Source organism: Myotis brandtii, unplaced genomic scaffold, assembly GCF_000412655.1.
Source record: "Myotis brandtii unplaced genomic scaffold, ASM41265v1 scaffold407, whole genome shotgun sequence".
NCBI classification, from domain to species: Eukaryota; Metazoa; Chordata; class Mammalia; order Chiroptera; family Vespertilionidae; genus Myotis; species Myotis brandtii.
Genome location: NW_005365639.1, coordinates 399,011 through 424,526, shown reverse-complemented (window position 1 = coordinate 424,526; position 25,516 = coordinate 399,011). Strand labels below are relative to the sequence as shown.

General features: G+C 51.4%; 1 protein-coding gene and 1 pseudogene across 6 annotated transcripts in view; both read right to left on the bottom strand.

Moving 5' to 3' along the window:
- Positions 1–4,024: 4,024 nt before the first annotated feature.
- On the bottom strand, positions 4,025–4,533 carry LOC102241979 (annotated as a pseudogene).
- Positions 4,180–25,516, bottom strand: part of EEF2K (eukaryotic elongation factor 2 kinase) — a 53,519-nt gene continuing 32,182 nt past the window's right edge. For 2 of the 6 annotated variants that reach the window (XM_005873351.2, XM_014545422.1), the window contains 10 exons: positions 25,317–25,444; positions 24,447–24,648; positions 22,242–22,309; positions 19,664–19,741; positions 18,941–19,003; positions 17,321–17,455; positions 16,986–17,174; positions 12,298–12,422; positions 8,250–8,428; positions 4,180–6,977 (listed from right to left, as the gene is read on the bottom strand). In XM_005873351.2, coding sequence (XP_005873413.1) covers positions 6,868–6,977; positions 8,250–8,428; positions 12,298–12,422; positions 16,986–17,174; positions 17,321–17,455; positions 18,941–19,003; positions 19,664–19,741; positions 22,242–22,309; positions 24,447–24,648; positions 25,317–25,444 — 1,277 coding nt within the window. In that variant the 3' untranslated portion in view covers positions 4,180–6,867. Of the gene's footprint in view, positions 6,978–8,249; positions 8,429–12,297; positions 12,423–16,985; positions 17,175–17,320; positions 17,456–18,940; positions 19,004–19,663; positions 19,742–22,241; positions 22,310–24,446; positions 24,649–25,316; positions 25,445–25,516 lie in introns of those variants that run through there. The other 4 variants (XM_014545419.1, XM_014545418.1, XM_014545420.1 and 1 more) reach the window with 4 other exon arrangements.

The window sequence follows — 25,516 nt, the reverse complement described above, 5'->3', positions numbered from 1 at the left end:
GAAAGGGAGTACAATATAAAGGGATATGTCTGCTTGAGGACTTGCAAATTGACTTTATACAGATGCCTAAAAACAGGAAACTTTAAATTTTTATTAGATTTTGTAGACACCTTTTCTGGATGGGTAAAGGCATACCCCACTAGAACTGAGAAGGCAACTGAGGTTGCAAAACTTCTACTCAAAGAAATAATCCCTAGGTTTGGACTTCCTTACAGCATTCAACGTGACAATAGACCATCGTTCACTTCAGAATCTCCCAGAAGATAGGAGAGGCGCTACAGAGTCAATGAATACTACATTCATCTTGGAGACCCCAACCTACAAGGGAGACTGAGAAAATGAACCATATAATAAAGACGTTGGTGAAAATATGCCAGGAAACACATTTGAAATGGGTCCAGGCTCTCCCTATTGCCTTGTCCCAGATTAGAATAGCACCCCAAAATGGCCTCAAAGTAAGCCCTTTTGAAATAGTTTATGGGAGACCCTTCCAAAATTCTGTTTTAGGAACATCCACTTTGGATTTAGAATATGAATAAAAAAGTCAAATACTATGTACAACATTTAGGGCAAGCACTAACAACTTTGCACAAGTTTGCTTGTTGCAGATCTATCCTACTCTTCTGATGAGCCCTTATACCGTTCCAGCTGGGAGACTGAGTCTTACTAAAGACCTGGAAGCTTAAGGTCCTGAACAGCAGTTAACCAAGCAATGGACTGGTCCCTATGCAGTCCTGCTGACAACACACTTTCCCCTAAAGCAGCGGTTCTCAACCTGTGGGTCGCGACCCCTTTGGCGGTCGAACGACCCTTTCACAGGGGTCGCCTAAGACCATCCTGCATATCAGATACTTACATTACGATTCATAACAGTAGCAACATTACAGTTATGAAGTAGCAACGAAAATAATTTTATGGTTGGGCCACAACATGAGGAACTGTATTTACAGGGCCAGAAGGTTGAGAACCACAGCCCTAAAGCTCACAGGAATCAAGCTGTTACAGAGTAGGAAAATTTTTAGGCCTGCTTAATTACCTAGCCACCTCAGCAGCTTGACAGCCTGTGCAAAGTTTCTAGGAACTGAGCTCCCACACCTGAGCAACGGCCCACAAAGAACAAACAGATCAACACACCTGAGCAACGGCCTACAAAGAACAGACAGATCAAAATTAAGAATAGTCCTGACCTTTAAGTTACCCAGAAATGAATAACAGGAGGATGATGAACAGCTTGGCTAAAACTACGCAATTAGCTTTTGTAACTTGGCTTTGCTTGCTATGGGAACCTGAGCACGGATGTAGTTGTCCCCTTTAAATATTGGACTCTGCAGATGGTCGTGGCCACTTCTCTCTTGGGCTTCCCGAGTGGAGGAGCGGACACTGGCCAGTCAATAAAGGCTCTCCAAATTTTAATCAGTCTGGAGTTCTGGTCATTCTGTCGCTCGCGCTCCACAACAAAGCCTTGGATCCACCACACACAGTCAAGACAAGCACTCCCTGAGGAGGACTTAGATTTTGCTGCTGCTGCTGATACTGCAAGGGAAAGCTGGGCCCGCACTTCTGAAGAGGATTTTAAATTCCTCTTTCGGAAAGGAGCAGTGCCTTTCAGAACTAAGTGACGATGTTACTTCTCATTTTATGAGTTTTTGACAACTGTTATGCTTTATGCCTACGCTTGGACTGATAAGACCTTTGTCCACACTTCCCAGACAGTGGCTTCCTGGGCAAACTTATTCCACTGTGTGGTGTGTCATCAGGATTAGATTACTCTCCCAGTTTCTGATTTCACTACAATCCCCCCTGCACTACCAGTCATACACCTCACCAAGCACTTGTTTGTCTGCACAATAGGTCTCACTTTTGAAGCCCATCTGTAACACCACCTCTTGAAATATGAAGCAATCTACCAGCTTCACTTGCTCAGCAGTGCCAACCTCTACACACCACACATGCCACCTTCCAAATAAAGCAATCTGTCTCCCTCATGTAAAGAACTTCCCTCCATTCTTGACCTCCTTTTCCCTTTAGTAGATAGCAAGAACCTCTGGACCTGGAGATAGGTCAGTCTACACCCCTTAACAGCAGGAGAAACTACAGAAGATGAGACCTCCACCCGTTTACTCTTATAAGATTACAAGGGTCCAGTGTTTTAAAGGGTGAATTGTTAATATAGACCAGTGATGGCGAACCTTTTGAGCTCGGTGTGTCAGCATTTTGAAAAACCCTAACTTAACTCTGGTGCCGTGTCACATATAGAAATTTTTTTGATATTTACAACCATAGTAAAACAAAGACTTATATTTTTGATATTTATTTTATATATTTAAATGCCATTTAACAAAGAAAAATCAACCAAAAAAAAATGAGTTCGCATGTCACCTCTGACACGCGTCATAGGTTCGCCATCACTGATATAGACAGTCAGGGAGTGCCGGGGAGTCTCCCCCATTGGCCAAGATTTAGCTTATAATGAGAAAAACTAAAATTGTGCATAAAGTCAGAAACGTAAGTACTGCATGTAGAAAGAAAAGGGCTCATAAAAGGAAAAAACAAACAGTCCCAAACAGACTGGTTCCTTTTGGTGACCTTGAATACAGATAAGTATGTCAAGATAGAGACACCAAATCTTTTGGGAACCCTAATTATCCTATATAATAAAAGCTTAATATGCTAAGTGTCTGGTCGGCCATTCAACCAATCAAAGCATATGCTAATGATATGCTAAGGCCACTCAACCGCTGACGTGCACTGACCACCAGGGACAGATGCTCTGATCGGTAGGTTAGCTTGCTGCTGGGGTCTGGCCAATGGGGACTGAGCGAGAGGGGCTGGATACACCCTGGAGCCCTCCTGTGGTCCCTCCCCAGCTGGCCAACCTCCCGCGTCCCTCCCTGGCCCTGGTGCACCAGTGGGGTCCCTCGGCCGTCTGCTAACAGGAGACATCTGAATTTGAGACCAGATGGGAAGAAACCACTTTATTTGTAATACAAAATGGAACTTAATACATATGCGAAAACAAATACATACTGCAAGCCACTTCTCTGGGTTCTACCAGTGTCCACCTTGTCTAGGTTACATGGTTACCCCAGAGACTAGAAACACGAATAACACGCACAAATCCACGCAGAGAATATGCATGTTCTGCCCCACCCCCACGTTGCATACACTTGTGTAAACATTTGCTGATTGGTAAAACATGTCCAGTACTGCAAACAAATGTGCAGGGGTGGGGGTGGGAAGAAATGAAGTCACTGAAACAGCAAAAAGGTAGTTTACCTGGCTGGGTCATCAAGGTGGCATTCAATAAATTCCCACAATGCCTCGAATGAGGGGGAGGGAAGAGGAATATTCAGACGCAATGGTGTTTGCTTTTTCCCCTTCTTACATTAATAAAGACTTTACATTTTTTTAATTGATTGATTTTACAGATATAGGAAGGGAGAAAGAAAGGGAGAGAAACACCAATTTGTTATCTCACTTATTTATACATTCATTGGTTAATTCTTGTATGTACCCTGACTGGGAATTGAACCTGCAATCTTGTTGTATCGGGAGGTGCTCTAACCAAGAGAACTTCCCGACCAGGGCCAAGCCCCTCCCCACTTTTTCCCACCTGTAGTAAAACTGAAAAGGATATCACAGACCAGTTTAAGTTTAAATTTTCTTTCCCGAGTCCTCTGAATAACAGCAGCTCTCAAAACCCTACTCCAGCTTAGGGCTAGCCAGCAGTGTCACTGTGAAGATTCTACCTTTCAGAACTTCAGTTTCTCCATCTGTGATTGGAGGCCCCAGATGACATCCCCAACTCTGCTTATCTAATCTCCCAGACCTTCATCTGTTTCTTCATTGAAGATAGTCTGATATTTTCCAGTGGGGCTGGACTGTCCTGGGTATTTGTAGTGGTGGTGGTGGGGAGAGGGGACAGGGGACTGTTGCTTGCATGCTCAGCATTTGTGGGAAAAGGAGATGCCCTAGCCAGCTTTAGAAGGCACAAAACTAGGTTTGTTGTTGTGTGTGTGTGTTCTTAGTTATAGTCAGGTCTTTATTTAAGAATCTCATCTGCCAACTGAGCATTTCCCACCAACACGGGGAGCAGAAACCTTCACAGGCTTCAACCCTTTGCTCAGGCGCAGCCTTTGTGGGAGCCCTAGCAGCAGCCAGTGCTGTCTCTTTAGGCACTTGCTTAGCCTTTTTTACTTCCTTGGCAGCCCTGATAGCTTGTTCCCGTTGAGCTTTCCTAACTTCAGGTTTCTGGTTCCTCTTGGCCATTATATCAGCAAGAGATGCACCAGTGATGGCCCTCTGGAATCTGACTGCAGGGGGTCTTTTCTTTTGAATTTCTTCCGACTGTCCATTTTTGTGCTTTCTTCCGTAGAGGACAGTCCAGTTTATCTGCCCAGGATTCCTCTTGGAAAGGAATGCCAACTCGCATTTTGCATTAAGAAACGGGAAAACCTTCCCGTCGGTCCTGGCGTAGCACCGCCCGTGTCCAGGTTAGATCTTGTAACTGAAACCGCAGAGCTCGACCTTCATGGCTGCGGCCGCCGGAGCGCAGGAAAGATGGTGAAGAGCACAAAACTAGGTTTTGAAGATGAAGTAAAGTCTTCTTCTGGCTCAGGAGGATCTCAACATCCTACTGATCATTCCACTCTCAATGGTCCTTAGAGAAGCATTTGCTTAACTCTACATCCAGGCCATCTCGACCTCCGGGAGGAGAGGGCACCACCTTCGACATTAAGGCCATGTGGGCGGGTGGTTCAAGCCAATCCAAACACTGCATCATTAACTGCATGGAAGACCAGAGCTGCGAAGAGTGAGTGCAGTGACCGGGCTCTCCTTTGTTCACAATTATTGAGTGCCTACTCTGTGCCAAGGCACGGTGTGTTTGAGCCCTGGAGGTCAGAGAACTGTGAGAGCTCATGCCCAGAGCTTAACACAGTAGGTCTCAATCAAGGGTTAGAGCAGAGGTTTGGAAAACTACAGCCACCTGCTTTCAAAATAAAGTTTTATTGGAAAACCAGCCATGCCCATTCATTTAAGAATTGTCTATGGCTGCTTCTGCTCTACCATAGCAGGGCTGAGCCCCTGCAGAGCATATGGCCTAAAATATTTACTATCTGACCCTTTACAAAAAAGTTTGTGGATCCCAGTGTTAAAGGAAAGCACTAATGCATAACTAAGAACTGAGAGAGGTGATTAGGGAACAAATGATTTGCAAATGAAGTCTAAGAGAGGGGTGGGGGGGACTGGCTGAATTAAGGACAACAAAGGAGCATGGATTATATGAGGCTTGATTACTCTGAAGAGATAAGTCACAATAAAATTGCTTGGGACTTACATTTAATATATGCAATTTAACTGCATGCAACTGGTTTAAAACAAAAAACTACTACTTGATCTGCTGCAAGTGGAAAAAGAGCAATCAGCCCCAGCTTCTAAAGGGAACTGGCCGTGACAAGCCCACATGCAAACGAGGGATAGCCACTTAGAGGTCCACCAAAGGACTGCCCAGTGGTCTTGGCTCTGCCTGGCTTTTCCTCCCGGGCACACTCTGGCTTTTGAAACCAGCTGCACAGGTTCACAGCTCCACAGCAAGGCCAGTCTGAGGGCTGATGCTCTATCCACTGAGCCAAACCAGCTAGGGCTGAAATCTTTCTTTTTTTCTGCTTCCCAATAACCCTCAAAAACAATGGCAAGTGCTCATGCCAAGTGGCACAGCCTTAACCATCCTCTGCAGGCTTTCCCATGTCAACGCTGCTCGTCCAGCAGCTTCCCACTCTCAGGCTGGGGGAGTGAACTACGGGTCAGGCTGAAATCTTTCTGAAGAAAAAGCTCATTATGTACAATTAGCCATAGCCTGGCCGTGTGGAAACTGGTCAATGAGTGTTTATAGTTAGTTCTTGCCGCCTCGTTCTCCAACGTGGCAGATAAACCTGAAGTGCTGCTGCTGCAAGCACCTGCTGAGTGCCTGGAAAGCAGGCTTCAAGCAGAAGATGCCAAGGACAGGGCTGGACATCAGCTGCCGAGAGAACACGAGGGGATCCTGTGCCAAGGCGGCTGGAGCCACTGTGGATGCTGCCCGAGATGCAGAGTACATGCTGCTTGGAGGGAGGGCTTGGCCACGCCGGCCACGGTCCTTCCCTGTGGGAGCCTTAGGCGCACCCACTCCCACACGCGCTGACGGAGCACTCAGAGGCAGGAAAGCATGTGTACAAACCAAACCTGTTTGGAGAGCCCCCTGTAGAAACGATGCTTCAAAATGGAATTCGGCTGTATTCCAGAAAATCAGTTGCATTTCAGGAAGGAAATTAAACTAAAAGGTAAGAAAACAGTCCCCCTCCCATGGCAGAAGAGGGCCCGGGCGTTGTACCATCTCACTTGCATGGAGCAACGCCGTGCGTGCTTCCAAGTGCTGAGAAGAGAGGCTGTGCGCTGCGCTGGGACCGTATGCCCCCACGGAGAGCTCATGGAGCGTTCACGGGCAGCAACACATTCCTCATCCGACTCAGGACACAGGCTCTGTGGGCCTGAGGTTGCAGTCCAGCCTGAAAATGCTGGGGAGCAAAGTCCTAAGGTTTTCCAAAAGCACTTTCTTGCATCTTGTGACAAAACAAAACAAAAGAACCTCAAATCCATATGCCGGTTCATTAGGCTGCTTTTTCAATCCCCACGCCCCCAAAACACCACCCTGGGGGACAGCTATGTGTCTTTGCTGATAGCAAAGACGTTTTTATGAGTCAAAGAACGATGTACAAAAGTTGATGTAAACACACTAAAAACACCCCCAAATAGCCCCTAGATGAGTCGGTGGGTCTTTTCCCCTCTAGCCCTTGTGTGGGGACTGGCCCAGGTGATCTTCCTGGCGCGTTACTCCTCCATCTGGGCCCAGGCCTCCTCCGCCTTCTGGTAGTACTGGTTGGCCAGCCGGCCCTTCAGGGCTCCCATCGCTGCCTCGGCCGCCTGCGTGTACAAGTCGCCTGAAAGACAGCAAAGTGGGCCACAAACAGCTGAGCCACCTGGTGTTTTTGCCAGCCCAGTATCCCCTCCCCTCCCTGGGAACAGCACCCCAAATATTACTAATTCCCTCTCCCTCCACAGGACCTGGGTGGGGCTCTAGGCGGTCATGCGATCGGAGTCTGGCCAAACAAAGTACCCTCCTCATCCCCCACCAGGCAGGCCGCAGAGATTGGCCCAGACTGAGGCACAGCCAATTAGAGGAAGCCATCTCAATGACTGGCATGAGGGCTGGGGTGCTTCCATCTGAGCCAACGAGAAGCAGGCTGAGGCCTTTGCAGGGCCATTTGGAGAAGGTATGCAAGGGGAAGAAATAAAGATTACAAACGGCCCCATGTCAGTTCTGGACAGGTTTGGCCACCAAGTGAATTTGTGCCACATGAACAAAAACTGGTTTTTCAGAGCTTCTGAGATATAGAAAGTCCAAATAAGGAATTACAGAATTGCTTAATTTTTTATACACCCTTAACATTTTTTTTTAAAACTTGGCCTCAACCCCCATACCTGTGAAATAAGAGAAATAAGGAGTTCAGTATGTTTATTATGTAACAGAAAAAATATCTAATGTGTGCATCAACTGCTGAACGGATACACAGAATATAGTACCTCTGTACAATGGAATATTATGAGGCAATAAGAAGGAATGAAGTACTAATACATGCTACAACACGGATGAACCTTGAAAGTAGTATGCTCCGAGAAAGAAGCCAGACACAAGAGCCACATATTGTATGATTCTCTCTTTATGAACTGTCCAGAGTAGGTAAATCCACACAAAAAGTAGGCTAGTGGTTTGCAGGAACGAAGGGGGGCAGGAGGCCACTGCTACCGGGGACTGGCTCTCTCTGCGGCGTGTGGAAGTATTCTGGACTGAGATAGTTGGGATGGTTGCTCAACATCGTGAAGGTACTAAACACCACTGAACTTGTATACTTTAAAATGGTGAATTTTAGGTGATGAAAATGTCAGTTCAATTGATTTTTAATAGTAAAAAAAACCCCAACACCCTAAAACCCGAGCCCCTGATATATAACCATTAAAATAAAAATGCTCATCTGCACACCAGCTCCATGAAGCCCCCCTAAGCCAGCGCCCTGTGGGGTCCAGCCTGGCAGAATGGAGGGCCCGTGCATCTGAAAGCGGAGCCGCACGCAGCCTGTGTCTTGCCCGTGGGACAGGAATCATGTCCCTCCTGCCCGGCCCGCCCGCCTCAGGGGCAGGTCTCCCCGACCTACCTGACCTCTGCGGGTCCTTCTGCAGCCGGAAGCCGCCCACAGACAGCATCTCGGCCTCCCTGGCCAGCAGCGTGTACCGGGGTTCGTCTTGCATCCCGTCATACTCACCGCCCTCGTCACAGTCTGTTTTCTCCAGGGCAGTGCTGTACCAGTGCAGAGCCTCTGGCCAGTCTCGGGACCTTGGCAGGAGATAAAGAGGAAAAGAGGGAGGTTACCATGGCAACTGGGCAGGAAGGAGAAGGCCCAGCGGTGGGAGGAGCAAGTCAGGGATCCCGGGGGGCCACCACCTATGAATCCTGACTCACAGCCCCAGACGCCACCGCATCGAAGGGGCATCGTCCACACCTCAGGTTACACATCTGTGAGAGCGCAGTCTCTCGTGTCCCTAACAGGGCTGGTGCATTCCACAGCTCTCCAGCAGTGGTGCGGGGCGTTTTCTAGTCTGAACACGATAGCACCCTGTGGGCCAGCATTGGCAGTGGCTGGTACCAGTCAGTCTGTCCTATGACTGGGTAAGAGAGGAGGCGAGTGGGTCCCCTTTGCCAAGGCCTCAAGGTCACGTGAGAGAATGGTCACCTTGTGGCCCATCTCACGCTGGGCCTGTGCAGCCGGCACCGGGCAGGCTTCCGGGGAGGAGCCGGCTCCCTCTCTGCTCGGCCCCTCTGGCCTCAGCTCTTTCTCCTGCTGCAGCACGTGAATGGCCAAACCACGCAGGTTCTAAGCAAATCTAAACACACAAGACCGAGCAGGCAGGGTAGCAGCTTTCTCTTTGGGCGCACTAACTGTATCCGGGCACGTGAGCATTCATAGCATGCCGGCAAAGAGCAGAGGCGCTGTAAGAAGGCCCCTGGGTCTCATGAGCGTTCCCGGAAAGCAGCTACCATGACTTGCTGTCCTCCCCTCTGGGTGCTCCCTGGCCTGGCTCAGCCCTGGTTTTAGCTCCTGCTAACCTCCCCATGCCAGGCTTTCTGTTCCATCTGCTCCTTGCCGTGGCCCCTGCTGCCCTGTCAGCTGGGATGCCCACACTGGCTCCTCAGCTCTCTGCCTCTTCTTCAGAGACGCCGTCTCCAGACACCGTTTCCTACAATAGCCTCAGTCTGTTTACTCAACGCTGAGGACAGTTTCCCCGAAGACGCCGAAGGCCCAGAAAGGCAGGGCCCGCCGGCGGGTAAACACGCTGGCCAGGACGGCCTTCAGGAGCTAGCCTGACCCCACTGTATTTTACAGAAAAGGGAAATCTTCTGACAATTATTGGTGACACACCCACCAAACTGAGGTTTTGACATTTGTCTGGAAGCCACTAAACCATATTGCACCCCTTTAACCCCCCTGGTCTTGACCCTCCCTGGTCTTGACTTTACAGAGAGGAAGGGAGAGGGATAGAGAGCTAGAAACATCGATGAGAGAGAAACATCGACCAGCTGCCTCCTGCACACCCCCTACTGGGGATGTGCCCACAACCAAGGTACATGCCCTTGACCGGAATCGAACCTGGGACCCTTGAATCCGCAGGCCGACGCTCTATCCACTGAGCCAAACCGGTTCGGCACCCCCCTGGTCTTGACCCTCCCTGGTCTTGATGGGCAAAGCAGATCTGCCCTGAAACTTGAATGAGGAAGAGCGGAAGGGCCTAATATTTCCCGCCCCACCCACCCCACGACGCCACGCCCAGGGGTAGGTGCCCACCCTGCGTTGGAGTTTCCAATGACGTTTCCTTCCCCTATTTGGGGGTAACTTCTGAGAAGGTGGAAATTTGGGCCTCCATGGGGCCTGCCTTACCCGAGTGGCCCTTAATTAACGCTCCCTGAATGGAAGAGGCTGGAGCAGCTTGGAATGAGGAAGAAGAATAAAAAAAATGACTATAGTAAAAGCTATATAAAAAAACTTTGAAAGATTAAACTACATAAATATTAAAAATCAATGTATCCCCAGCCCATAAACAGTGGTCACCGAGTGACCCTGTCCCCCCACATTGGTAGTAGTTATCTCTGAAAAAAATTTTAAGCCAGCTCACATGCCAAAGAGTTACTAGCATTAACATCTGAAAAATTCTTACAAATCAACAACAGAAACTATCATGTCAAAGAAAAAGGCAAAGTCATAAGAACACACAGGGTTCTGTCGGTGCCCAGCCCCAGCACCCGCCAGGCTGGGCTTCCCCGGCACTCGGTGGGCACCAGGCACACGGCGTCTGATCCGCACAGTCATGCGTGTCATTCTGTTCGCCTCCCGTCCGTGACAGTGCAGTCCTGTGACAGGCCACTGCAGGAGGGGCCAGAAGACCTGGGCTCAGCTCTGCCACTCGCTCCCATGTGACCATGGCAATCCCTTCGCCTCTCAGAACGAGTTTACTCATTCATAAAATGGGGCCAAACATGCCCGGCCTGTGTGTGCCAAAGAGATGTGTTGGCTCATTCATTCGAACAACCACTGAGCCAGGCCCTGTGCGGAACACGGGGCTGCAGACAGCGAAGACCGGTTCCCGTTCTCAGTGGAATAAAACCACCAGGGAAAGAGCGGCCCGAATACCAGGGAGCAAAGAGCAGGTACATGTCTGCACGATATGTAGGAGGCCACGTATCCAGATGGCTCAGGCCCTGAGAGCTTGACATGATAGAGCCACGGCCCTGACTTTCCTTCTCACCCAGTGAGAGGGGCAGGAGACCTTGACCCGAAGAAGAGAACTGCCAGGCTGCTCCCCCTGCAGGCGTAGAGGATGACTGTGCTCACCCTGCTCCCTCCGGAGCCGCGGGATTGGAACTGCCTCTGTAGGTTAGCATTAACGCAGCGGGGAGCCTAGCGGGGAGCCTAGCCTGAACCCCAGGAGAACCACAGGGCATCAGCAATGGGTCCCTTTACGACAAGCATGTCAAACCCGTGGCCTGTGGGCTGCATGCGGCCCACAACCAATATTTTTGCGGCCCAGCCAATATAAGGTATGTAAAAAACGTTTTAACAAAAATTTCGTAACTTAATTTTTACAATATCCTGTGATACATAATGATTAATAACGAACTACAACGTTCGCTAATGACTGATTACTATCTTTAGCAGCCGATGGCCATGTCATTAGTCTTGGACTGACTTGTTTGGTGTGCGCAACAGGAAATATTTTGCTTTCCAAGAACAAGAAAAATAGGTTTATTTGCGTGATGCTTATTAATTTGTGCAGTTATTCAGTGTCTGGTAAATTAATGTTCAAGAAAAAATATTCATTTTTATTAAAATGTTGTATTATTTTATGTTAACAATGACTCATTTATTTCAGCCCTTTGTATTCAGCATATCTCTACTGAAATAAACCGACGTTTCTATGAAAATTGAAGCTTTTGTGTTTTTGCGGCCCACATAAACTTCAACCTTGTTTATTTGGCCCGTGTTAGCCTTTGAGCTTGACATACTTGCTTTATGAGTTCAATTCCCCCACTGTCCTCTGCTCAGCCTGGACTTCTGGGACGACTCACTGGTCAAGCCAAGGAGATGAGATGGAGCCGGGCCACCCGCCCCTCCTTCCCCTGCACAAACCAGCCTGAGCGGCAGCTAAGGAAGAGTTAGCACCTGCAGTCCTGCCTTCAGGAGGCTCAGCCGCCCTGGGAAACCCACTCCAGGCCTGAGCTACCCTGGGCTTGCTTCCTTCCCGCTCCCTCTCAGAAGGGAAACATAAAAGTAGGCAGAGTAAATTCTAATCACCCAGATCCTACCATCCAGGGACAACCACGTGGGCCCAATGCTGCACATCCTTTCAGACTCTTTCTCAGGAGAACCTTTACCTCTACTGGCTAAGCCGGCGCATGAGCTCATGCTTCTGTGCCAGGCACGGTGAGAACTCCATCTCATCTAACCCTCACACAACAATCCTAGGACGCAGGTTCCACAATCATTCCGTTTACACACTAAAGAGCCTGAGGCCAGGGAGGTAAAGTAACTTGCCACGGACTGGAACGCAGTGGGGAGCCGAGCCCGAAACCCAGGTCTGCGCTGGTCCTGGAGGGGAAGCTCCCACCTGGAGCCGGTTCCCACCAGCCCCCCTGAGTGGCGGCCACAGTACCTGTCTGGGCTGAGGTTCTGGCCAGTGTCAAAAGCTCGTGCCACCAAGATCATGGACTGTCTGTCACCAGCGCCAGCCGCCTTCAGTAAGTAATCAAATCCTTTGGTTTTATTTTCTTCCGTCTCCTGTCAATACCAACCAGAGGGGAGAGAAGAGAGATGAGGCCTGCACTGGAGGGGCTGCCAGGGCCACCGACCAACCTCCTCCCACTGACTGTTGCGAGAGCGCTGGGCTGGGGCTGCTGTAGAATCGCGCACCGTGAGAAAGAACGGGCGAGCACCTGGTGCCATGCTCCTTGGGTGCCCACCGGGAGGAGAACAGCAGCTCAGCTCTCTCCTGCCCCCTGTCGTCTATCTGCTCCGAGGCTGCTGAAGAGCCATTCACGTCCTGCCTCCACAGGGCAGGGCTCTCTGCTCCCACTCTTTAAAACATTTCAGCAGCTTTACTGAGATATAACTCACATACCACATAATCCACCCAATGAAAGTACACAAATCAATAGTCTCAGCATATTCACACAATGTGCAACATCACCATAACCATTTCAGACAACCAAAACACCATGCCCTGAACTGTCACCTTCAAATTGCCCCATCCTACCCAGCCCTGGGCAACAAATGTTTCTCTTTTATTGATTTCAGAGAGGAAGGGAGAGGGAGAGAAAGATAGAAACATCAACGATGAGAGAGAATCATTGATTGGCTGCCTCCTGCACGTCCCTTATCAGGATCAAGCCTACAACCCAGACATGTGCCTTACTTGGAATCGAACTGTGACCACCTGGTTCATACGTTGACACTCAACCACTGAGCCACACCGGCCAGGATCACCTATTATCTGTTTCTAGAGATTTCACTATTCTGGACATTTAATATAAATGTAATCCTATAATATGTGGCTGCTTCTTCCACTTGGCATAAAGCATTCAAGGTTCATCTATGTTGCAGCAGGTATTAATGCTTCATTCTTCTTATGGCCAAATAACATCCCATTGTGTCGATATACCACATTTTGTTTATTCAGACCTGGCCAGTGTGTTCAGTGGTTAGAGTGTTGGCCTGTCCACCCAAGGGTCATGGGTTCAATTCCAGGTCAAGGGTTCGCTCCCCGCCCCTAGTCAGGGCGCATGCAGGAGGCAACCAGTTAATGTGTCTCTCTCACATTGATGTTTCTCTCTCTTTCTCTCCCCCTCCTTCCCTCCCTTCCACTCTCTCTGAAAAGCAATGGAAAACATATCTTCAGGTGGGGATTAACAACAACAAAAAAGTATCACTTCCTAGTTATTTCACTACGTGCTACTTCTTACCTATGGTCTGGACTCTGTAACTGTGCTGCGGGGCTGCCCTGTGCCGTGCAGGGCATTCAGCAACAGCCCTGGTCTCCACCCACTAGTGCCAGGTGCATCCCCAGAGTCGCGACAAACAAAAATGTCTCCAGACATAGCCCAGTGTCCCCTGGAAAGAGGGAGGGCAGAACGGCTGGCTGAGAACCACTGGTTTTTGAAACTGTGATGAACGCACCGTAAAACCGTGTCTTCTGCACATTTCCTCCCAATGCCGTGTTCAGTGACGTCATACTTATCATGAAATTGCCACATTTACACCACAGCAAGCGGAAATCGCTACAAGTGAAGGTTTGAGTAATTGTCTTTTTGACAGTCTTGGTTGAAAAAATATTCATGGTGCAGATTAACTTAAAAGCGTTGGTGCCTGCCATTATATTGTGCGAGCACAGGAAACGGAAGAAACATTCTCCAGTGTTAGCAGCAATGCAGCTGCTCGTATCAGCCGCAAATAAACGAACTTCCGGTTCTGACAGAGATCTTCCTTATTTCACCTTCATCTTACACACTAACGTACATGAAAGTTTCAACCAATATTTACAATGACCAATATTTATGTCAGAACGTCACACCCCATCACTTGCAACCGTAAGTGGGTAGCAGATATACAGTTCCACAACAAGTAGCAAAAGCATCCTGTGAGAATGCCCTGACTATATCGAATTTACAATAGTCTTTTTAAAAATATATATATTTTATTGACTTCAAAGAGGAAGGGAGAGGGGGAGAGAGAGAGAGATAGAAACATCAATGATGAGAGAGAATCATTGATCGACTGCCTCCTGCATGCGCCCTACTGGCGATCGAGCCTGCAACTGGGGCATGTGCCCTTGGCCGGAATTGAAACCAGAACCCTTCAGTCCACAGGCCGATGCTCTACCCACTGAGCCAAACCAGCTAGGGTGCTCCACATCCTTTTATTTATTTATTGAATTTATTGAGGTGACATTGGTTAACAAAATTATATAGGTTTCAAGTGTACAATTCTATAGTAGATCATCTGTATATTGCATTGTGTTCATCACCCCAAGTGTTCCACATTCTTTATGTCAGTAACGTTTATAATAAACTTACATACAGCTGGTGCACACCTTTCCTCCCACCCGAGAGCCAGCGGGGAACGCTCCCGGCACAGCACTGGCTGAATGAGCATGGAGATGGGAGACACGTCACCCGCCCGTCAGATCCCCTCCCGGCACCACGCCTGCCCTCACCGTCTAACACGGGCCATGGAACCGGCTGTGGGTGATCTCTGCCCACGGGCCCGATAATCGACCTGACTGAACCGCATGACACTGTCAATATCTGACCATTCCTGACCTACAAACATGGCAGTTTTGTGAAGTTCAACTTCATGTGTACAAGGCTCGTCACTGCAGCAATTTCTGTGATATTCAAAGAATGGAACCAACCCCAGTGCCCATCGACAGGGCACAGGTTGGTAAGCATGTGGCACCCATGCAACAGAAGGTCACGAACTGTGGAAAAGGACGAGGGCGCTTTCTCTGCACCACGAGGGGAAATGTGGATGCTGCCGGTGAGAAAACCTCGGGCCAGGTGAGTGCGTGGTAGGCTAACGTTGGAGAAAAACAGGGTGAAAATACGCTGTGTTGGTAGAAGGAAACCCTGTGCACTGGGTTAAGCGTGTCCCTCCCCGTTCACGTCCACCCAGAACTTCAAAATGGGGCCTGATTTGGAAACAGGACGTTTGCAGATGTTAAGATGTCGATTAGTTAAGTTGAGGTCGTCCTGGGGTAGTGCAGGCCCTAAATCCCGTGTGACTGGCGTCTTTTTTTAAAATCCTCATCCAAGGATATTTTTCCCATTGTTTTCTAGAGAGGCTGGAAGGGAGGAAAGAGGGGGAGAGAGAGAGAAAGAGAAACATCGACGTGAGACACATCAATTGGTCGTCTCCCACATGCGCCCCAACTGGGGTGGGGAACCTGCAACCGAGGTACGTGCCCTTGACCAGGAATGGAACCCAGGACCCTTCAGTCCGCAGGGCATGACTGGTGTCTTTATCAGAGGAGAAGAGACACAGAGACGGACAGAAGGCCATGTGAAGACAGACACAAAGAGGGGAGTGACGAATCTATACGCCAAGGATGCTACAGATGCCAGCACCCATGAGAAGCTGGAAGAGACAGGAAGGAGGAAGCACAGCTCTGCCAACGCTTTAAAAAAAAAAGTTCTTATTCATTTCAGAGAGGAAGGAAGAGGGAGAGAGAGATAGAAACATCAATAATGAGAGAGATTCACTGATCGGCTGCCTCCTGCACGGTCCGAGCCCTCAACCCGGACATGTGCCCTTGACCAGAATCAAACCTGGGACTCTTCAGTCCGCAGGCCGATGCTCTATCCACTGAGCCAAACCAGCTAGGGCTCTGCCGACACTTTAGTTTTGGACTCCCAGTCTCCAGAACTGTGAGAGAATGAATTTCTGTTGTTTTAAGCCACCTAGTTTGTGGTCATCTGTTATGGCAGCAACAGGAAACTAATACACTATGGAATTCTATACAACAAACTAAAATTTTAAAGAAAATAAAGGTTTTGATCACATAAATCTCTTACCTATTCAAAGAGTTAAATAAATAAAGGACTTTGGAGTGCCTTCCTACCTTCTTCTGGTCTGAGTCCCCTCCCCACAGGCCACATCCAGGCCAGTGAGGAGGGCTGTACCCGGCCACGCTGAGCCCAGCCTCACCCAGCCACCTCTCCATCCACGTGCTCGACAAGGGCTTCTCAACTTCTCCAGGGAAAGACTGACGGGACCTGCTCACTCGGTGCTTTCCTCACTGTGCCATGGGCCAGGGAGGCAGGGGAGCGGACCTCATGGCTCCCCACCCCACATCCCGCAGTTTCAGACCCCACGCAGCCTCCCCTCCTGCGCCACCTCCACGTGCCGCAGGCTCCGGCCGCACCGATCGCCTCCAGTCCTTAGATCCGCCAGCCTGTGTGCGGCCCCTCTCCCCGAACTGCTCTTAATCACCATTTGGCCTTTAGGTCTAACTTAAATATCATTTTATTCATTCATTTCACAAGCAAATCCTAAGCACCTACTATGTGCTGGACTGTTCTAGCCTCTAAGGGCACCACTGGAGCCAGCGCTCGGGAAGCAAGCTGATCCTGGAGCCCCAGGCAGGGCCCTCCCTCATTTGTTCCCACCTGTCTCTCCTGCTTCTCCCATCACCCCTGCTGCACCTGCCTGGAAATGGGACTGTCCCCTTCCACTCAGTCCCCAGGCCGGAGACCCACTCTAACTCAGAAGTGGGGGCTCTACCCGGTGATCAGACCCCAGGCTGGGGAAGGTGGGCTGGGGAGGCCACCGCTGGTCCCAGCCCTTCACCTTCAGAGCGACGTCGGCCAGGATGTGGTGGGGCAGCTGCGAGTACAGGAGTCCCAGGCCCACGATGGCCTCCAGCTCGCCCAGGTCGGCTGCGTGCTCCAAGTGGAAGATGGCCGACTCACGGTCCCAGTCCTCGTCCTTCTCACAGAAGCGCCCGCCCTCATGGTATCGCACCATGGCCAGATGGACCTGCCACACAGATGGGGTGCTGGCTGGGCAGTCTGGGAGGCGACGGCCACACCCCAGGGCCCCCAGCCAGCCTACAGGAGGCAGTTATGAGTGGAGGTGAGCGCCGGGTTAGTGCAGAGAGGGCTCTGAAAAGGCATCACCGATACCTTCCCCAGAACGGACTTCCCGATTCTCTTGCCAAGGTCCAGAGCATTAAGCCTGCGCACTTCCAGGGCCACGGTGGAAGGCCTGTGCAGGTGGAGGCGGGCGGGGTTAAGGAGGTTCCACTTCTCCACACAGACCTGAAGGGAGAGAGCCGGGCATGGCACGTTTCCAGGCCAGAGAGGCCGGGGCTGGGGACAGACAGGCGTCAACAGCTGTCAGCAGCTCCCACGACATGAGCCTGGCTGGCCAGGTGGGAGCAAACCCTGATGGTGTCGAGTTTTCTTGGACAAACAGGGCTCCATTTCTAGTCACTCAAGTTCTGTCAGCTCGTGGGCACCGAGGGCCTATGACAGCTACGGGACACAAAGGCCAGCAGCACAGACCGCAGCGGCTCAAAGGAGTGCTTCGCTCACTTGTCAGTCTGGGTGAGGCTGGGGAGGCTAGGCCTCAAGCGGCCCATTGGCCCGCTCTCCACGCATCAGAGTCAGATCCCTCTGCTTTCCTCTGGACATCAACCGGGTGCTCCCGGGAATGTCTCCCAGCTAAACACAGCCCGGTTTTGCCCCACCGCATGGCTCAGCGATTGAGCTTTGACCTACGAACCAGGAGGTCACGGTGCGATTCCTGGTCAGGGCACAGGCCCAGGCCACAGTTCATTCCCGGTTGGGAGTGTGCAGGAGGCAGCCAATCCATGATTCTCTCTCATCACTGATGCTTCTATCTCTCTCCCTCTCCCTTCCTCTCTGAAATCAATAAAAATATATTTAAAAAATTAAAATAAAAAAATAAACACAACCCCTTTACAGTTTCCTCCAGAGCAGCGCCAGGCAGATGTGTGTGCCAAACACGCGACAACGCACGGCGGCCCCGTGGCAGAGGGCGGTCCAGCTCAGAATGCCGGTGGTGTCACGGTTGAAAACCGTGCAGTGCCTGACTGAGCCCTGACCCAACCGGGAAAGAACACCTGGTGAATCCTCTGTGCTCCAGAGGGAGCGGGAGGGAGGCCTGCAGCGACCAGGGAAGGCTCCGGTCTGGGCGGGAGGGGCGGGAGGTGTGACTGGGGTCCAGTGGGAGAGCAGCAGCCTGGAGGTGTGCCCCCGGGGCAGGAAGGACCTTGCAGGTGGGAGAGACTCCTCAGTCTCTTAGGCGGGAGGCGGGGCGCCAGTGCTCCACAGGCAGCTGGCGAAGAGCACAGGCTCCCGAGGGTGGTCCCTCCCTCTCCCCCGAGAGGGTCAGGAGCGCCTAAGGTAGCCAGGAAGCTGGGAGGCTAACAAGACCTGTTGCCTCATCCTGAAATGGGGGCGAGCACATCAGCCTGTCTCCCTGGGTGTCATCAGGAGGAAGTTAATTAATGTCACGAGCCGCTCTGTGGGCGGGGCTTTAGCAGTGAGCTGTGGCTGCTTGATCGCCCCTCCAGGGTGGGTGATCCTGGCATCCCTCCCCCTCCCCAGAGGTCCCCATCGTCCGCCCAAGCAGGGGCTCAGAAAGTATTTGCCCAGGAGATGGGCTTCTTTGCACTGTTTTCCTTTAGGAGATTGTGAGGCACCGGGCAGGCTGCGGTGGCGTGAGGGGGGGGAAACAGGCAAGCACGCAGCACGGCAAGGGCTCCTCCGGGAGCTTACCCGTCCGCAGCTGCCCAGGCTGTCTTCGTCCGACTCGTCCCGCTGGCTACCGTTCGAGTGGCCCTGATGGACGCAGAGAACAGAGTTCCAGAGAGCATCTCCCTCCCAAGGCCGGGCTGGCCAAGAGCCTCCTCCCGAGAAACGCCTCCCAGGGACGCCCGGCCCGGGGAAGCTGGAGCCCGCCTGGCAGGCCGAGAGGGTGCTGGCAGCAGGCGGGCCATGTGCCAGAGCAGCCACAGCCTTCCTCACGGGGATCCCAGAAAACGGGCCCAGTCCTGGCTCCCGCCGCAGGTCTTTCCTGCAGCGACAAGGCTGGACCAGAGGGCTCCCGGAGGCGCCCTGCGGCCGGACTCTGGCATTGGCACGGCTGGCGGGACACTCTGTGCCACTGCCGAGACCACCCTCACCGAAGCCGTGGGAGCTGCCTCGGAAGCCCGTCCTCTGGCTCTCCCAGTGCCTGGGAGCTGGGCCAGCCTCTTACCTAGCATCCTCTCTGCTTAGCCACTTTCAATCCTGTGCCTAACCCCATCCTGGGCTCCCTTACTACACTGGTCCCCATTAGCCTGTTTTATCTTGGGCCCTGCATCCATCTTTTCCTGAAATGAGCTTATTTAGTAATTTATTCATCATGTTCTCATGACCCACTTGCATTCCCCCTACCACTCTACCCTCCCAGACAATGAGGGAACAGAAAACTGGTCTTATTTCCCAGGAGTTCCCTACCTGTTCTCGGGGCTCTGGGTCATCTAGCTCACCCCGCTTCTCACTGGGGTATCCGCTGTCCCCACTGTTCTCAGAGTCCTGTGGAGAGAAGATGGCCCGAGATCTCAGTGGGCCTTTGAGTGCCTGGGGGTGACATCTGGACATGCCAGCCGTTTGCTTCCTCTCCTTTCCCCATCATCTCACTTAACATCCTCCTCTTGCCCGTGTTGGCTGCATGACAACCGAGCAGTAGACAGCAGCGGTGAGGAGCCCAGGCTCTGAGCTAGACTGCTCGGCTCAGGTCTGACTTTGTGACTCGCCAGCTGTGACCTTGGACAGCTGCTTGCCCTCTCGGCTTCCTTCTTACGGGGACTCATTACAGCACCCACGTCAGAGGCTGTGAGGATGAAACCGACGGTGGGATCACAGTAAGTGCAGTGTTAAGTGTGGCTCGTCCATTTCACAGGCAGGAAAACAAAGGCTGGGTTAAGGGTTAAAGCCACAGATGAAATGCAGCCTCTGCCCAAACCGCACAGGTCACCGGCATATTTTTTTTGTTCCAGATCTGAGTCCTGTTCAGAAAGGGATCTGGTGTAATTTACAACAGCTAAGACCACCATAATGTATCTACCAGCCTTGAGTTCTGCATCACTATTCAGCTCCCACTTTCATTACTTTCCTTCTTTACTGAGAAGTATTTCAAACACGCAATAGGAGCGGAGACCACGGTGAACACCTCTCCTATCCCCGGCCCTGTCACTCTCAACAGTAGGCCGTAGTTACTTCGGATCTTGCATTTTTATTTATTTACTTTTGTTCATCCTAACCTGAGGATAATTTTCCTATTGATTTTAGAGCGTGGAAGGGAGGGGGAGAGACAGAAAGGGAGAAACATCGATGGGAGAGACACATCGGTTGGTTGCCTCCTGCACATGCCCTGACTGGGGCTGGGGATCAAGCCTGCGACCGAGGCACATGCCCTTGACTGGAATTGAGGGCCATGCTATAACCACTGGGAAAACTTGCTGGGGCTAGATCTTCTATTTGTAAAAGGAATTAAAACACTACTGTCAAAATGTAGGTCTCTAGTGCAGCCCCGCCCCGTCTCTTCCTCCTCTAGATAAAGCCACTTACATGAACTCATACTTCTCATTTGTGGTTTTCCTTTAGAAAGCCATTTTATTTTACTATGTAAGTATCTTTTTAAAAGAAGCTTGGCATCACTAGCTTAAATGTGAAACTTGTCTCACTCCCCGGAACAGGCAGGAGCCACGCAAGCCCGCACAATGCGATCCTGGTCCCTGTTCTGGCTGGGACCCCTCCACCCAGGCGCCTACAGGCCTCCCTGCCAGCCTCCCCCAGAGCCTTTATCTGTGTGAGCCGAACGGCTGTTCTGTTGGGTGTATTTCCCCCAATTTTTAAAACTGAGGCGTTATTTACAGACCCCCAAGCTGCAGTGTTCAGGGAGTGGAGTGAAGGCTCCTTTTGAACATGGACTGCAGGCTGCACTCAGAAGCTCCGGCAGCCTGCTCCTTGCACCCCCGTCCCTCCTTCTAGAATCATGCCCGAGCTGAACATCAGAAAGCCCCCGGCAAACCCCAGCTCCAGGCCCTGGGTGAGGCAGCCAAGGTCTCCAGACCGAGGCCTCTTCACCTGCGGAAAGGGGGGACTGCCCATCTGAGACGGAGAGCGCAGCCAAGGGCAGCAGTCGGGGGTGAGTCTGAGCACTGGCTCTATCGCCCAGTGACCAGGAGCGGGTGGCCATCCTCTCTGCGCCTCCGTGTCCTCAGGTCTGAGTCAGGGATGCTCAGAGGCCTGCCCAGCAGTGGTCATGGGAGGGAGCAGGCGGCTGAGGGGCGGAGGGAGAGCATGTCGCGTGCTAATGTCTGTTAAAAGGACGAACTGAAGCATCTACCAAGTCCTCACACAGCGTCTGCCCTCAGTGATGACCCATGTGTGTCAGCTATTCTTTTTTCCTTCCCCTCAACAATTCTGAAACGCAGTCAAGAGTAAACTTGAGCCTGTGGAGCCATCTGAGGGTGCAGTGGTCTGGGAGAGTGTGACAAATCCACAAAGTCTGTGAATTTTAAATTTGACGCTCCTCAACAATTCTGAAACGCAGTCAAGAGTAAACTTGAACCTGTGGAGCCATCTGAGGGTGCAGTGGTGGTCTGGGAGAGTGTGACAAATCTACAAAGTCTGTGAATTTTAAATTTGACGCCGGGATATGTTTGCCTGAATGCAAATATGATGCTTTCCGTTTCTTACCACTGAGCCCCCAGAGCTGCAAGAACCTGTTCCACTTATCCAACCGAGAGTCCCAGCTGACAGTGCCCCCCCCCCCCGCCCCCCCAACACAGCTGTCCACACAAGGGGCCACGCCAGCTGAGGGCTGAGCCACAGCTGTCTCTGCTGCTGACCTGGTTCCCTCTTCTCTAACCAGTTCATGGAAGGGAGGACCCGGCTTTCTCCGAAAACACTGCTGCTGTGGGCGGGTGGTTCGTACCCCCCTACCCCCTCTGTAGGCCCCTGAGCATCACCCTCAGTTCCCACTGGACTGTCCTCTCCGCCCAGCCTGCTCCTCCTTCCCTCTCCTCACCCGGTGGTTGTCGGGATGGTCGTGATCTTGGGGAGCCATGTTGTCCAGGTCGCTGAACACTGGCCAATCTGGGCAGGAGAAAACACAGACAGACGATGTGCTGGGTCCACTGTGGGAAGTTCCCAAGACCAAACTACAGCCTAGAGCTGACTGCACCTGGTGAAGCCTTTTTTTATATTTTAAAGATGCAAAAAGAGGGAGAAAACTGTTGTCAGCACCCGGGGCTACAGTTCTCTTTCCTCCTTGAGAACTTTCTCCAAGTCTCGCCAGCTGTGGGCCCTGAACAGACGGCTTAGTCGGGGTTGTCATAAAGCAACATGTCTGTAAGCACGTGTGCAGGGCCCGTGGCGGCCCTCACGGGGTGTGGTTGTGAAGGAAGAAAGGCCATTTGTACATTGGGGACCAAAGAAGCGCGCCATGCCGGACACCGGTGGGCAGAGCAGCGGTGTTGGGAGCGCGGCTCTGCTCTGTGACGGGGTGGACATGACCATGCTACAGTGGGGGTCAACGTCCCAGGCCTCCGTCGCCACAACCCTGACAAGGCCCATATGCAGGCTTGGCCTGCTTTTCCGGAGTGCGCAGTGGGGACCCAGATGGCTTCAAATCCAGCCACTTCCTGGAGGGCCCCAGTCTGTCTCCTGCCTTGAGCTCCCCTGAGCCAAACCTGGCTTGCCTCCTGATTTTTTTCTTTTTTAAATATATATTACTGACTTCAGAGAGGAAGGGAGAGGGAGAGAGAGATAGAAACATCAATGATGAGAGAGAATCATTGGTCAGTTGCCTCCTGCACACTCTACACTGGGGATTGAGCCCACCACCCAGGCATGTGCCCTGACCAGGAATCGAACCATGACCTCCTGGTTCATAGGTCAAAGATCAACCACTGAGCGACGCCAGCCAGGCTGTCTCCTGTTTTTATGTGGTTTCTTTAAGAATGGTTTGTTCCTTTTTAAATGATTGAAAATAATGAAAAGAGTAGTATCTCCTGATATGTGAAAATTACATGAAATTGAAACTTTGATGCCCACAACAGGAGCATTGGCACACGAGCCACGCTGTTTGCTTAAGCCGCATCTACACTGCGCTCAGACGGCCAGGGCAGACTGTGCCCACAGAGCCTACAACATTTACTCAGGCTCGGACGCTGCTCAGTGTCTGAGCGTCAGCCTATGAACCAGGAGGTCACAGTTCGACTTCGTCAGGGCACATGCCCGGGTTCCGGGCTCAATCCCCAGTGTCGGGCAGGAGGGGGCAGCTGATCAATGATTCTCTCTCATCATTGACATTTCTATCTCTCCCTCTCCCTTCCTCTTTCTCTAAAATCAATAAAAACATTAAAACAAACAAACTTGTTTGCTGACACCTGCTCCGTGGAGAGGTCTAAAGACTTCTTTAACTCGGACACCGAAACCCTCTCCCGCTCCGCTGCGCGGCCCGGCCAAGCAACGGCCGCACCACCCTCCACATCCCCAGAGTCAGCCAGCTGTCACCTCAGCTTCAGAAATGATGGTTTTCTCCTTTGACCTAGTCATGTGATGCTAACCCATTCCCTAATGCTGAGCACCCTCAGATTCCTGTGGAAACCCGTCTGACTATGACAGACGATGCCCTTAAGATACTAATAGTCTTTATTTGTTAATAGCTTATTTAGAATTTCTGTATTACATATTTATAAGTGAGATTTGAATACAGTTTTATTTTTTGGTGTTTTGTCAAGTTTTGCTAGTTTCCTAAAACACACTGAAATGTGTTTGCTACAACACGGGTTGTTTTATGGCATCCAGATGACCTGCGTCTTGAACTCGCCTGTAAAACCCTCTGGGCCATGAATCTTTTTAGTTAGTGCGTTTAATTGTCTAAAGTTCAGTGAAGCCCTAGCTGGTTTGGCTCAGTGGATAGAGCGTCAGCCTGTGGACTGAAGGGTCCCAGGTTCGATTCTAGCCAAGGGCACATGCCTGGGTTGCAGGCTCGATCCCCAGTAGGGGGCGTGCAGGAGGAAGCCAATCAATGATTCTCATCATTGATGTTTCTGTCTCTCTCTCCCTTCCTCTCTAAAATCAATAAAATATATTTTTAAAAAAACACACCAACATGCTTGCAAAAAAATAAAAAAAAAAAAATAAAGTTTAGTGAAAGCCAGTTTAGCTCTGTAGACCTGGCACCTGTCCCTCCAATCACAAGGACCCGGGGCCAACCATCACTCACGGAGGTGGTCCAGTTTCTGGCTGTGTGGCGTGGCTGAAGATGGGGAGGAAGAGAGAGAGTCGAAGGTCATGTCGCTCATGTTCTCGTCTCCAGAGTTCTCTGACAGGCGGAGGAGCAGGGGTGGCCGGCTCCCAGAGAGGGTCCTCACTAGGGGGCTCCCACACTTTTCCTCTGTCCCCCTCAAGATGGTCTTGGCTGATTGCTGGAGAAGTAACAGGAACATTCATGTCACAGAGGCATCCGCTGGGAATGAGGAACTCCTCTTATCTGTTGTTGCCTGAACTCCGAGGCCCTAGGCTCCTATCCATGCCTGTTTAGGCTCTGGTGGAAAATCTAAAAATAGTCAGTGAGGATTAACCCAAAGGGGCATCTGGGAGCCGGCCAGCCAACATTCCCCAAAGCGCGGACCACACTGCCAGCCCCGAGCTGGGGAATTCACATCACTACACGTCCAGAATCCCAAGCTGGTCTTTGCCAACGTTCTGGTACCTGGGCCATGCAGGGGTAGGGAGTGGGCACATCCTCAACACAGCCAGGCGCAAGTCTAGCCCAGCTATTTGTCGACAAACACAACCTCACGCACACGCCACACATCTCTCTCCCAAGCTCTGCTCACCTGGTCTCCTCACTCTGGTAAAAATGGGCCCCAATCAAGCAGACCCCAGCTACTCATTAGTGGGACACTCAGGCTTAGTGCACTGACTTGGGCGGGAGGAGGGGCACAGATGGGACTGAGATCCCTCCGGTCCTGATGGTCTTCAGTTAAGCATTGCAGGCCTGGGCCGCTGTCACAGTGAAGCGCAGTGTGCTGGCCCGGCAGCAGAAGGGCCCGGCAGTACCCCACCCCGCAGGCCCCCGCGGGGCACCCACCAGCAGCTTGGTGTTCTGATTCACTGCGTCCTGCTCTCTCGGTGACAGGTCGAAGGGAGTGAGGCCCATACTCTTGCAAATGCGGTTGCAGGCGTGGGAGTAGAAGAAGAGCGCCATGCCCCGGACACCTGCGGACAAAGCAGCGGTGTTGGGAGCATGGCTCTGCTTTTTGACGGGGGGTGGGGGTGGGAGGGGGCATA